The sequence below is a fragment of the Spermophilus citellus genome (genome assembly GCF_964194105.1).
Source record: "Spermophilus citellus genome assembly, chromosome: 4".
In the NCBI taxonomy this organism is placed as follows: Eukaryota; Metazoa; Chordata; class Mammalia; order Rodentia; family Sciuridae; genus Spermophilus; species Spermophilus citellus.
The window spans coordinates 194953249-194966858 of NC_138185.1; the positions used below are offsets into that span (position 1 = coordinate 194953249).

At 35.5% G+C, this 13610-nt stretch overlaps 1 protein-coding gene across 1 annotated transcript in view; it reads left to right on the top strand.

Moving 5' to 3' along the window:
- SUPT16H (SPT16 homolog, facilitates chromatin remodeling subunit) overlaps positions 1–13610 on the top strand; it is a 33677-nt gene that overhangs the window by 9374 nt on the left and 10693 nt on the right. Inside the window, exons 2-17 of the mRNA XM_081293511.1 lie at positions 2130–2222; positions 2474–2644; positions 3666–3818; positions 4586–4732; positions 5030–5181; positions 5863–6035; positions 8042–8132; positions 9199–9272; positions 9402–9514; positions 10821–10886; positions 11008–11103; positions 11189–11304; positions 11400–11553; positions 12314–12441; positions 13180–13315; positions 13422–13548. Coding sequence (XP_081149637.1) covers positions 2130–2222; positions 2474–2644; positions 3666–3818; positions 4586–4732; positions 5030–5181; positions 5863–6035; positions 8042–8132; positions 9199–9272; positions 9402–9514; positions 10821–10886; positions 11008–11103; positions 11189–11304; positions 11400–11553; positions 12314–12441; positions 13180–13315; positions 13422–13548 — 1990 coding nt within the window. The remainder of the gene's footprint in view (positions 1–2129; positions 2223–2473; positions 2645–3665; positions 3819–4585; positions 4733–5029; positions 5182–5862; positions 6036–8041; positions 8133–9198; positions 9273–9401; positions 9515–10820; positions 10887–11007; positions 11104–11188; positions 11305–11399; positions 11554–12313; positions 12442–13179; positions 13316–13421; positions 13549–13610) is intronic.

Consider the following 13610-nt stretch of genomic DNA (forward strand, 5'->3'; position numbering starts at 1 on the left):
GCATTTCTTGTAATTCTCCCTAGCCATCAGGAAAAATCAGAACTACAGTGAGATACTATCTTACCCCAGTAAGAAAAAAACAGTACCAAATTCTGGTCATAAGTACTAATGGTAAAAGTTGTTTCCAGTCTAAAGGAAAAGAACGTTTCTGAGTGGAAATCAACAGAGGACTACATATAGTTAATTTCTTTGCATCATATAATTTAACTTATAGAGAACAACAGTGAACCCCCTGTTTATTTTTATTGGTAACTAGAAGCCTTAAAATATGGAAGACTCTTACATAGGAGGTTTTGGTTTTTGCTTCATTGGGGAAGCCAGAATTATCAGCCTCTTGGTATTATAGAGCTTTTCAAGAATAGCAAAGGATAGGAGGACTTAACATGTCTCAATGTCAAAACCTACAACAAAGCTGTGGTAATCAAAACAGTGTGGCACTGTTATAGATAGACATGTAGCTTAATTAAATAGAATTGAAAGTCTGGAAATAAACCTCTATGTTTATGGTCATTTGTTTTTGTTTTTGTGGTGCTTGGGATTGAACCCAGGGCCTTGTGCATGCAAGGCAGCACTCTACCAACTGAGCTATATCCCCAGCCTCTGGTCATTTGATTTTTGACAGGAGTGTTGTAACAATTCAATGAAGAAAAAGATATTTTTTAACAACTCATTGGAATAACTAAATACTTACATGGAAAAAAAATAAGTTTGATTGTTCCTCATACCATACACAAAAATAAATTCAGGGGCTGGGATTATACTTCAGTGTCATGGTACGTGTCTAGCACATGTGAGGCCCTATGTTTGATTCCCCATAACTACGTTTAAAAAAAAAAAGATTCAGAATGAATCACATCTAACTATAAGAACTAAAACTGGTCTGTAAGTATAAGTAAATCCTTCATGGCTTTTGGATTAGATAAGTCACTAAAGACACAAGAAAACAGAAAAATTGAACTTTTTCAAAATTAGAAACTCTTGTGCTTCACATTATTCCTTCAAGAAAATGAGTAAACAGTCTACCAAATAAATAATATTTGGAAATAACGTCTGATAAAGGATTTTTATTTAGAATATAAAAACTATTGCAATTCAGTAATAAATCAGTTACAAATTGGACAAAGGATCTGAGAGGGCATTTCTCCAAAGAGATATACGAATTATCAACCATCACCTGAAATGGTACTAATTTGTACCCATTTGATGACTATAATGAAAAAGATAATAGCAGGTGTTGGCTTGTGGAAAAATTGGAAGTTCATACATTCTTATTAGGAAATAAAATGGATCAGTCACTGGAAAACAATTGGTAATTCTTCAAAAAATTTAGACAAAGGACCCAGCAATTCCTCTCCTAAGTATAGACCCAAGGTAAGTATATTTACACAAAAGCTTATACACAAAGTGGGAAGATTGGAAGTTCAAAGCTTGCCTCAGCAATTTAGCTGAAGTTGTAGAGTGCCCTGGGGTTCAGTCCCCAGTGTTGGGGGAGATAAAGGTATACAGAGGTTCATGGCAGTATTGTTCAAAATAACCCAAAATTGGAAACAGCCCAAATTTCCAGCGACTGGTGTTTGGATAAATCAAGTGTATGTCCACATAATGAAATTAGATTCTAAAAGGGAGTGAACTATTGATAATATACTGCAACATAGATGAACCTAGAAAACATTACGTGAAAGAAGCCAGACACAAAGGCACATATTATTCAATTCCATTTACATGAAAAAATGTACAGAATAGACAAATCCATGCAGACAAAAGTAGGTTAGTGGTTGCCTAAGTCTGGAGAGGAGGCAGAAAAAGATGAAGAATGATTGCTAATGGCAGAGGGTTACTCTTGGGGAAGGTGAAAATGTTCTAAATTTAGATCATAGTGATGATTATGTGAATATATTAAACATTATACACTTTAAATGTGCAAATTTTATTGTATGTGAATTCTATCTCAAGCTCTTTAACAAGTAGAATGTAAGTAAGAGCTATGAGGTTGCCAATCAGGCATGTATCTGAAATTTGGAACTTATATTAGGAAAATTAAACATATCTCTAGTAGATGTTCAATCTGTATTTTTGTCTTGTTAAGGTTTGAAAAGAAAGTAACAAAATTACTTTTTTATTTTTTTTAGAAAGGAGAAGATGAGTGTGCCAATGTTGATGCTATTGTTGTATCAGTGGGTGTTGATGAAGAAATTGTTTATGCCAAATCAACTGCATTACAGGTGAGAGGTTTGTAGCAGTTTTCAGCCCATAATGTCACTGAATCGTCTACTGCACTGTTCAGTGTTTTAAATTCCTAGTTCTGGGTACGTAGCTGAATGACAGATGTGTGCTTAGCATTCAAGAGGCCTTTGGTTCAATCCCCAGCAACAGAAAAGAGTAAAACTAAAAAATATCAATGATTTGATTATTTTTATTATGGATGTTTCAAGCATATATCTGTAAATACTATTGTTGTTGTCTTTTCCAATAGACATGGCTCTTTGGTTATGAACTCACTGATACAATCATGGTCTTCTGTGATGACAAAATCATCTTTATGGCCAGCAAGAAAAAAGTGGAATTCTTGAAACAGATTGCCAACACTAAGGGAAATGAGAATGCAAATGGAGCCCCTGCCATAACACTGCTAATAAGAGAAAAGGTCAGAACTAATAAACAATGTGTCGTAAATGTTTAAAAGTTTTTGGAAGTGAGGGTTTTTTTGTTCCGAAATGCTATGTATGACTCTAAAAATGATTCAAGGGGAAAGTTGTACCTGGCTATGGTAATAATATAAAGTTTTGTCATATCTTCATTATTGGTTAGGAAGAAAAGAGTCCAATTACCCAAAAGTTCTTCAGTAAAATAAATGGGCTGTGGAATTCTGGTGAACATTAACTTTATTGTTCTCCAGTACACTGTTTCCATTTGACCTTCAGAAACCAGATAACGTTAAATATCCTTAAGGTAACTTAAATAAACCTCGTGTCCAGTTTTTATCGAATGTGATCTTTTTTTCACACTGCTCACCTAACAGGAATTTTCCCTCAAATTTTTGTTTATATGTTTGGGTTTCTTTTTTTTTTTTTTTTTTTCTTTTTTTTTTTTCTAAAGAGAGAGTGAGTGAGAGAGAGAGAGAGAATTTTTAATATTTATTTTTTAGTTCTCGGCGGACACAACATCTTTGTTGGTATGTGGTGCTGAGGATCGAACCCGGGCCGCACGCATGCCAGGCGAGCGCGCTACCGCTTGAGCCACATCCCCAGCCCGTGTTTCTTGACTTTCTGAAGAAAAAGGATAGTTTTGTTAACTTATTACTTGGTACTTTTACTTAAGTATATAAAAATATCCAAAGGAATTTTGTGTTAACCTTCGATGTGTTATAATCTGCCCTTAAGAAGTAGGTGGAGGGGCTGGGGTTATAGCTCAGTGGTAGATTGCTTGCCTAGCTTGTATGATGGACTGGGTTTAATTCTCAGCACCACATATGCATAAATAAAATAAAGGTCCATTGACAAATAAAAAATACATATATTAAAAAGAAAAAAAGAAGTAGGTGGAGATTAGGGGAGAATTTATTCCTTCCATGGTTTAGAATATTTCTCTCTGCTTATTACTAGTTATAACACAAATGTCTAATTTTGCAACTAACAAGCCCTTTTTCTTCCCTGTGGCACTAATAGAATGAAAGTAATAAGAGCAACTTTGACAAAATGATTGAAGCCATTAAAGAAAGCAAAAATGGCAAGAAAATTGGTGTGTTCAGCAAAGACAAATTCCCTGGAGAGTTCATGAAGAGCTGGAATGACTGCCTCAACAAAGAGGGCTTTGACAAAGTAAGACTAATACTGGGAAGCAGCAAACTGAAAGTTGAGAAGACAGAAGTATATTGGACTTCCATACAAGATAGTGGAGGACATTTGTTTGGGGAAAACTATATATTCATTTGCATTTATGTTTTTCATCCCCTTTTAACAATATATTAGTTATACTTTTCAGATAGAAAATGGGGTGTTCAAGAGGCTGTCCACCCACTTCTGTGTTGGAAACAGAGAAAAATCTTCTGACCAAGAAATAGATTTGTGTTCTTTTTTCCCCCATTCCTGCTTATCTTCCGTCTTCAGCCTTGACAAAAACCTATAGAGAGGCGAATTTACATTTTAAGAGGTACATTAGCTTAAAGCCTCTTATAACACAACAGTGACCTGGCAAAGAGCTATTTTAAATGTTTAATCCATTCAAGAAGAGAGACTATTTGAAGATTCTGCAAACTATTGATGGAGATTGCTAAGTAGCCAAGCATGGTGGTATACGCCTGTAATCTCAGAGACTCCGAGAGCTGAGGCAGAAGGATTGCAAGTTTGAGGCCAGCCTCGGACTTAGGATTGCTAAATAGTGAGGCCCTAAGAACTTGATGAGACCCTGTCTCAAAAAAGAGCTAGGGATGTGGCTCAGTGCTTAAGCACCCTGAGTTCAATCCCTCACACCAAAAAAAAAGATTGCTAAGTAATCAAGTAGAATAACTGATAATATTCAAAATAGGAGAGATGCATTTTTTTTTAGCAGTTCTGTATTTGCATGTTTACTATCACTTTGACTATAGATTGATATCAGCGCAGTTGTGGCATATACCATTGCTGTAAAGGAGGATGGGGAGCTCAACCTAATGAAGAAAGCAGCCAGCATCACTTCTGAAGTCTTCAACAAATTCTTCAAGGAAAGAGTCATGGAAATAGTTGATGCAGATGAGGTAAATAAACGGCCTTACCACTAAGTTGGTAATAATTCTGCCATCTGTCTTTCAAGATAACTAAACCTGCATTATGGTTTAATGAGGTTATCCATTATTTTATATACATATCCTCAGAGCAGCTATAAATTCTACATACTGTTCTCCAAACTTGCTTTGTATGTATACCAATATATTGTCTGATGTGTAAACCATAAATTATATCAGGGTATGTGATGTTTTCAAATGGTAACATCCTAGCACTTCACATTGCTATTTGCCATCCTTTAGTTTCTTTATTTCTGGGTACTCCTACAGAAAGTTCGACATAGCAAACTGGCTGAATCTGTGGAAAAGGCTATTGAAGAGAAAAAATACCTAGCTGGGGCAGATCCTTCCACTGTGGAAATGTGTTACCCACCTATCATTCAGAGCGGTGGCAACTATAATCTCAAATTCAGTGTGGTGAGGTAAGTGTGAGAACTTTCTAATGTAACAACAATCAGAGCCATTTTGAATTTTAGCCTATTTTCACTTTAACTCATTTGAAAAATAGAGAAAAGTAGGAGATGGAATAATCACTAGTCTGTCTTCTATATGTTTAGTTTATTTCACCTAATACTTAAGCACTTTTCAAATTAGTTAAAATGCAGAATATGCTGAAATTTTTTTTAATGGTGTCAGATATACCTTAAAGTAATTCCTCTCTTAATTTTACGAACATTTTAAAGAAAGTGTTTCTCTACATTAGAGGGTGGTGCATGCCTAAAAAAAAAGGTGTTCCTCCAGTGAGTCTGAAGAGTTTAACTGTAACCCACAATTCATAAAGGACTTGTGGATAAGTGACTCCTCACAACCATATTGTTGCTAAACTATAATGGATACAATTCAGTGTATCCTTTGCATCTTTAGAATACAATACTCACCTTCCCCTTGAATTTTTATAATAAAAGTTTCGTTGCTAATTTTTACTCCATTGCCTTTAACAGGTATGATTACTAAAAACCAACAAAAAAGTTTTAAGTCTGTATTCAGTTACAACATTGACGTTCTTATAGAAAGGAAAGTAATTATTGTTAGAAGTTTTGTGACAGTGATACTAAGGACTCTGCTACTTTGGGTAATTAAATGCTTTTTTCTTTGGTCTCTAGTGATAAAAATCATATGCATTTTGGAGCCATCACTTGTGCCATGGGTATTCGCTTCAAGTCTTACTGCTCCAACCTTGTTCGCACTTTGATGGTAGATCCTTCTCAGGAAGTTCAAGAAAATTACAACTTTCTGCTCCAACTTCAAGAGGAACTGCTAAAGGAATTAAGACATGGTAAATTGCCTTAGGAAAGATGATTTAAAATTACATAACAAAAATATCACTAGTAGCCCTGTGCAGTGGTGTGTGCCTATAATCCCAGCTGTTGGGTACCGAGGTAAGAGAATTGCAAATTCAAGGTCAGCCTGGGCCACCTAGCAAAACTTTCTTAAAATTTTATAAAGTTCAGTGGTAGAGTGCTTGCCTCCCATGCACAAGCCCCTGGGTTCATTCACCAGTATCACCAAAAAAAGACCGTTTTTGTTGTTGTTGTTGTTGTTTTTTGTACCCCTAAGGCTCTCATTTTTTAAAAATAAGAGTAAGATTTTACTGACCCTGACCTTAAATCATCCTATCATTTAACTCTTGTATTACTTCTCTTTCAAATGTGAGTGGTTATTGTGGCTTACACTGATGCTGACAGAAATCTCATTTGTTAGGCCTCTATCCAAATCTTCATAAAACACTTTGGCCTGTTACTCTTTAATTTAAAAGAGTCTGAGGGCTGGGGTTATGGCTCAGTAGTATAGCGCTTGCCTTGCTTGTGTGAGGCACTGGGTTTGATCCTCAGCACCACATAAAAAATAAATACAGGGCTGGGGATGTGGCTCAGGCAGTAGCGCACTCGCCTGGCATGCGTGCGGCCTGGGTTCGATCCTCAGCACCACATACCAACAAAGATGTTGTGTTCGCCAAGAACTAAGAAATAAATATTAAAAATTCTCTCTCTCTCTCTCCTCTCTCACTCTTTAAAAAATAAAAATAAATAAATACAGCTATTGTGTCCATCTACAACTAAAACAAATATTTTTTAAAATAAAAATAAAAGGGTCTGAGAGCTGGGCACCATGGCACACACCTGTAATCCCAGTAACCTGGGAGGCTGAGACAAGAGGATCACAAGTTCAAAGCCAGCCTCAGCAAAAGCAAGGCCCTAAGCAACTCAGTGAGACCCTGTCTCTAAATAAAATACAAAATAGGGCTGTGGATATGGTCAGTTGTCAGTCAGGTGCCCCTGAGTTCAATCCCCAGTACCTAAAAAAATAAAATAAAATAAATGAAAGGGTCTGAGTACTAGTTATCTCTGCCGATAGAATGTATGGTGTTTATCCTACATTGAGTGAATACCAAGGATACAAGAAATAGAATAAGTAGCAATACTGCTAAGCAAGCTACTTAACACCAAAGAAGAAAACAAAATTACTTGACTACTTTATTGCCTTGGATTCTGCACTCTCATTTGGCTAAATGAAGCCTCATGCTTACCCACTTTTAAACTGTTTTGTAAGCCTACCATTCTTCCAGAATCTCTAAGTTGATCTTAATCCTATTAAATCAATCATAAATAGTTTAATGAGAATAAAGATTTCTTGAGGCCACCATCTTCAGTATACTCTGGCTTGATGTGTTCATTTATAAAATAAACCTAAAAAATTAATGTTGGAGTTCTTTTAACACTAATTTGCACATTTAGCAATGAATGAAATAGACCTGCTTCCATGGTCTGTTCATCAAAATGTATAGTAACTTTTTACTGTAATACTTTTGGTAACTCAAAATATGTCACTGGGACAGCTGATGTTCCTTGGATAAATGATTCTCAAACAGGCTAATAAGGAATGACTAGGTGTACTCTTTGTAAAAATGCAAATTTCTGCCTGGAGCAGTGGCTTTTACCTGTAATCCCAGCGTCTTGGAAGGCTAAGACAAGAGAATTGCAAGTTTGAGGCCAGTCTCAGTACTTAGTGAGGTCCTGTGCAACTTAGTAATACACTGCTTCAAAATAAAGTATAACAACTGGGGATGTGACTCGAGCACACTGGGTTCACTTCAAGGTGTGTGCTCCCAAAAAAGCAAATTTCTAGTCATAGTCATCCCTGCCACTCTGCATTCCTTAGTTCACACTTTAAGAAAAATTTCTTTAGGGGACTTAATAGGTGGAAAAAAATTTGACCTAATGATGTTTGGGGTTTTTTCCCTCTGAAAGATAATTTAATGTCTTCCTTTTTTCTTGTTATTAGGTGTGAAGATATGTGATGTGTATAATGCTGTCATGGATGTGGTTAAAAAGCAGAAGCCAGAGCTGCTGAACAAAATCACCAAAAATCTAGGGTATGCCATAATATGTTTTATCACTCTGAGTCAGTTTTCATTACTGGTAGTAGTAATTCTCTAGTCTTAAATGAGTTGATTGATTTCACCAGTATTTATAGAAATACTTAACTGTATGCCAAGCAAATGGTGTTATTAGAGAAGTAAGAAAAATTTTAAGTTTTCCCAGTTTTACGGAATAGATATTTTTTTTAAGACCAATGTAGTGTTCCAGTAGGTGTTCCAGGATTAAATTAGCTCACATTTACAAATTGAATACTCTGGAATGCTCTAATGTTTTATTTATTTACTTTGAATTTTTACTTAATTTAGTGTTTCTCAAATGTATTTGGCTGTTGAACACTTAGAAAAACCTAATAAAGGACATTTGTGGAAACAGTTCTAGGCAATCTTTAGATGAAAACTAGTCTAGTCTCAGGTGTATAGTGTCTTTGTGGACTTCTCTGGTGATACCAAGTCTTATGAATCTGTGATTATCAATGTTGCACTAAAAATTACCATCATTCGTGGCGTGGGGGTTGCCAAGCACATGTGAGGCACTGGGTTCGATCCTCAGCACCACATAAAAATAAATAAAGGTATTGTGTCCATCTACAACTAAAACTTTTTTTTAATTATATCTCTTAATTTACTATCTAAGTAATGTATCTCATGAAAGTCTCTGCTAAACTGTCTATAGGAAAACTTCTATTTCATGGTAAATTAAAGCTTAAAACTGGGTAAATAAGCTAAAGTTAAAAGGCTTGGGGCTGGGATTGTGGCTCAGTGGTAGAGCACTTTCCTAGCATGTGTGAGGCACTGGGTTCAATTCTCAGCACCATGTAAAAAAATAAATAAGTACTACATGAGGTACTTAATTTAAAAATGATTTTTCAACATGGAATTATATAGTATATTTAAAATCTAAAAGACTGTCTTGGAATGCTTTACCTTAACTGACTGATCAGCAGAGATAAATCACTTCAAATTTACCTGCATTATTTTGAAAATTGAAATAAGCATTATTATAATTGATCCATGTTACAAGTCTTTTAGCATATTGCTGATATATTTCTCTTCTTTTCAGATTTGGTATGGGAATTGAATTCCGTGAAGGCTCTCTAGTAATTAATAGTAAAAATCAGTACAAACTTAAAAAAGGTGAGTTTTACATGCTTGCAATAGAAAAGTGCTTTTGAGTAATCCTGTTAGCTTTATGACCCTTTCTATATAAATCTAATTCTTATTCATCCTTTCACAGCCACAGACTAATCTGTTTTGCTGTTTTAGGGATGGTTTTCAGCATCAATTTGGGATTCTCAGACCTGACTAACAAGGAGGGGAAAAAACCAGAAGAGAAAACCTATGCCCTATTCATTGGTGACACAGTACTTGTGGATGAGGTATGTATTGCCTCTTTAACTTCTGGTTTATGAACTCACTTTTGAAGCGTATTTTGGACTTTGTGGGCATTTTCTTGTTTGTTAAATGCTAGTTAAGGGGAGAGGTCCCTGAATAGCCTGACAGTATAGCTGAGAATAGGATTTTAGCCCAGAACAGGGAATGATTTAAATCAAGCCACTTAAAAATGATAATATCAGAAATTAATTCTAATGGGATTTTTTTCTTTTTTTAATATTTATTTTTTAGTTGTAGTTGGACATAATACCTTTTTATTTTATTTATTTATTTTTATGTGGTGCTGAGAATCTGAACCAGGGCCTCAAATGTGCTAGCTCCACTGCTGAGCCACAACCTCAGCCCCTTTCTTTTTTTTTTTAATGGCAAATTCATCAAGCTACAGTTTACATACCATACAATGTATTTACTTTCTTTTCTTTTTGGTACTGGGAATTGAACACTGGGACACTGTATCAGTCATCTATATCCCCAGCCTTTTCTTCTTTCCTTCCTTCCTTTATTAATTATTTAATTTTGAGCTAGGATCTTGCTAAGTCCCTGGGCTAGCTTCAAACAGGATCTTCCCATCCTGGCCTCTCAGATTGCTGGGATTACAGCAAAATGTAGAGTTTTTGTTGTTGTTACTTTTGGTTTTTTGTTTTTTGCTTTTTGTTTTTATTGTGTAATTTCATGGATTTGTCTATTTAGTGTGTTTGCATCTGTGCAACCATCACCACTATTTAATTTTAGAATCTTTTATCACCTAAGGAAACCTGAATCCACTTGCAGCCAGTCCTCATTCCTGCATCTACCATTCAGGTCCTCCAGACCTATGCCACAACTTAATTACTTTCTGTCTCTAAAGATTTTGGTTATTTTGGACATTTCCTATAAATTCAGTCAATATGATATGTGGTCTTTGTGACTGGCTTCTTTTACTTAGAATTGATTTTTAATGATAGCGAATATTTCAGTGTTCTTATTAGAAGCAAACCACTCAGCCATATCCCCAGTCCTTTTTATTGTTTATTTCATGACAGGGTATCACTGAGTTGCTTAGGGTCTTGCTTCAGCTGGCTTTCAACTTGCACTCCTCCTGACCCAAGCCACTGGGATTATAGGCATGTGTCACCATGCCCGGTTCTATAATTATAGTTTCTGATAAGAGACTAGAAGGATAAAAGTTATATTTATTCATTGTCAAGTGTTTTAGAATCCAGAAGTTTCAAAATTATTGCCCAGCTGTGTACTAGGTTAGAAAGTGAATGTGCTTTATATTGGTAGTCTAAATTCTCCTTTTTATTCTAGGATGGCCCAGCCACTGTTCTAACTTCTGTGAAGAAGAAAGTAAAGAATGTGGGGATTTTTCTAAAGGTAGGAAGAAGATAAATGAGCAATGTAGGACTTCCAGTACAGTGAAGAAGTTAAACATGTTTGGCTAAAGAAAAAAACAAACAAACTTGTGTTTTTTAATTATTGCAACTTTTTCCCGTAGAATGAAGATGAGGAAGAAGAGGAGGAGGAGAAAGATGAAGCAGAGGACCTTTTGGGAAGAGGTTCTCGGGCAGCATTGCTTACAGAAAGAACACGGGTAAGTTTACTGTTTTAGATAACACTTATCTCATACCATATCAGTTGATTCACACTTCTGATAACTTGGGTTCTCCTTTCACTAGAATGAAATGACTGCAGAAGAGAAGCGAAGGGCACATCAAAAAGAATTAGCAGCTCAACTCAATGAAGAAGCCAAGAGACGATTGACTGAACAGAAGGGAGAGCAGCAGATTCAGAAGTAAGAGTTTGCACTTGGCAGTGAGATTGTCTTAGAGTTATGTGTGAGTGCAGAAAATTCTCAGGGTTTTTTTGGTTGTTTTAATCCCACTCCAGAGCTCGCAAATCTAATGTTTCCTATAAGAACCCATCTCTGATGCCTAAGGAAGCTCATATTCGGGAAATGAAGATTTATATTGATAAGAAGTATGAGACTGTAATAATGCCAGTGTTTGGCATTGCAACACCTTTTCACATTGCCACAATCAAGGTACTGATTCTTATTGCATCAAGTTGCATTCAGACTTATTCAGACTTATTATTTATTCAGACTTATTATTATTTATTCAGACTTATTATTTCAACTGTTATTTTAACAGTTGTGCCCACCATAAATAATCTGTATCATATCTTGTACTCTGCTCCTTTAGACTCTGTACCTCTGGTTTACTGACTTTCCCATCTCATCCTAATGTCCTGCAATCATTTTCATTCCCTTTTAATTTTCACTTTGTAGAAAGCTAAACTAATCTGGAGGGGCTGGGGTTGTGGCTCAGTGGTAGAGCACTAGCCTAGCATGTGCAAGGCACTGGATTCGATCCTCGGCAACACATAAAAATAAATAAATAAAATAAAGGTATGGGTCCAACTACAACAACAAAAAACTAATCTGGAAATATAATTTGTCTATCTTTCCTTGATTTATTTTTATTTATTTGTTTATTTGGTTGGTTGGTTTTGAGCATCGTTTAGGCTTTAGTTATATGCATGATACAGAATACTTTGAAAATTCAGTAAATCTTTCGGGAAACAAACATTCAATCATTTTCTAAAAAGAGGTTTTTTTAGATTTAGATTTTTAAATTAAACTCTTAAATGCACTCAGCTAGTAACACCTAATAATAGTGATTAATAATACTACTAATAATAAATATTAAATAATAATAAATATTAAATTAAGACAGACATTAATCTGTCTTAAGAAACTTGGTAGTGGTTGTTGTTTTAATGCATTCTTTTTCTTTGAACAGAATATAAGTATGTCTGTGGAAGGAGATTACACTTACTTGCGCATCAACTTTTATTGCCCAGGCAGCGCTCTGGGTAGGAATGAAGGCAACATCTTTCCTAACCCTGAAGCCACTTTTGTCAAGGAAATGTGAGTCCCTGAGAAAACAACCATTCCCAAATCCCTGCTAGCCAGAGTGGTAATCTCAGAAATATCTCATTCTCTGTGCAGCATCCTCCTCTGTATAGTGAATGTTGACTACCTTGGTGGCATTTTAGGGTTGCTTTGCTGATTGTACTATTTTAGACTCTAATTTAGAAGTTTCATGAGAATATTTTATATTTTGTATATATATATATTTTTATATATATATTTTATATATATTTTTATATATATTTATATATTTTATATAATATATATATTATAGTAGAATCCTTAAATGTGTGTCACTTTGGATTCTCTTTCTTCATGGTGATGTGCCAGATTTGAAAATAAGTGTGATCTTCCCCACTCTGATGGATTTAGAATATTTATAATATTTTCCATTTAAGAGAAGAAAGGAACAATAGGGTTTTTTTGGTTGGTTGGTGGTTTGTTTAAAACTTTTCCAAGCATTCTTACTACATAGTGGTATGTTTTTCTCTTAAAAGCATTAAGCCAGGTGTGGTGGCACACACCTATAATTTCAGCTACTTGAAAGGCTAAGGAAGGAGGATCACAAATTCAAGGCCAGCCTGAGCAATTTAGCAAGACCCTGTTTGAAAATAAATACACACATAGTAACATATACATATGTATTAATCCAGATATAAAATATACTGGTAGTAATGGATACAGGTTACCTGGCCAGACAGATAAACTTCTATAATTGTTTCCCCTTTTTTACAGTACATACCGAGCTTCAAATATGAAGGCACCTGGAGAACAGACAGTACCAGCCTTGAACCTTCAAAATGCGTTCCGAATTATAAAAGAAGTACAGAAACGATACAAGACTCGAGAAGCAGAAGAGAAAGAAAAGGAGGTGAGCCTGAACACAAGACTAGTTAAGCACCTTTGTTCAAAAGGACATGTGTTTTAAAGAGCATGTAAGGGTACACAGGATTCACATTAAGGTTTTTTCTGTTTAGGGCATTGTCAAACAAGACTCGCTTGTGATCAATCTAAACCGGAGTAACCCCAAACTGAAAGATCTATATATTCGCCCAAACATTGCCCAAAAGAGGATGCAAGGCTCACTGGAGGCCCATGTCAATGGTACATACAAATAATCTTTTGTGTTTCTGGGCTCTGTCTTCAGGGGCACATTTGTAGGAATA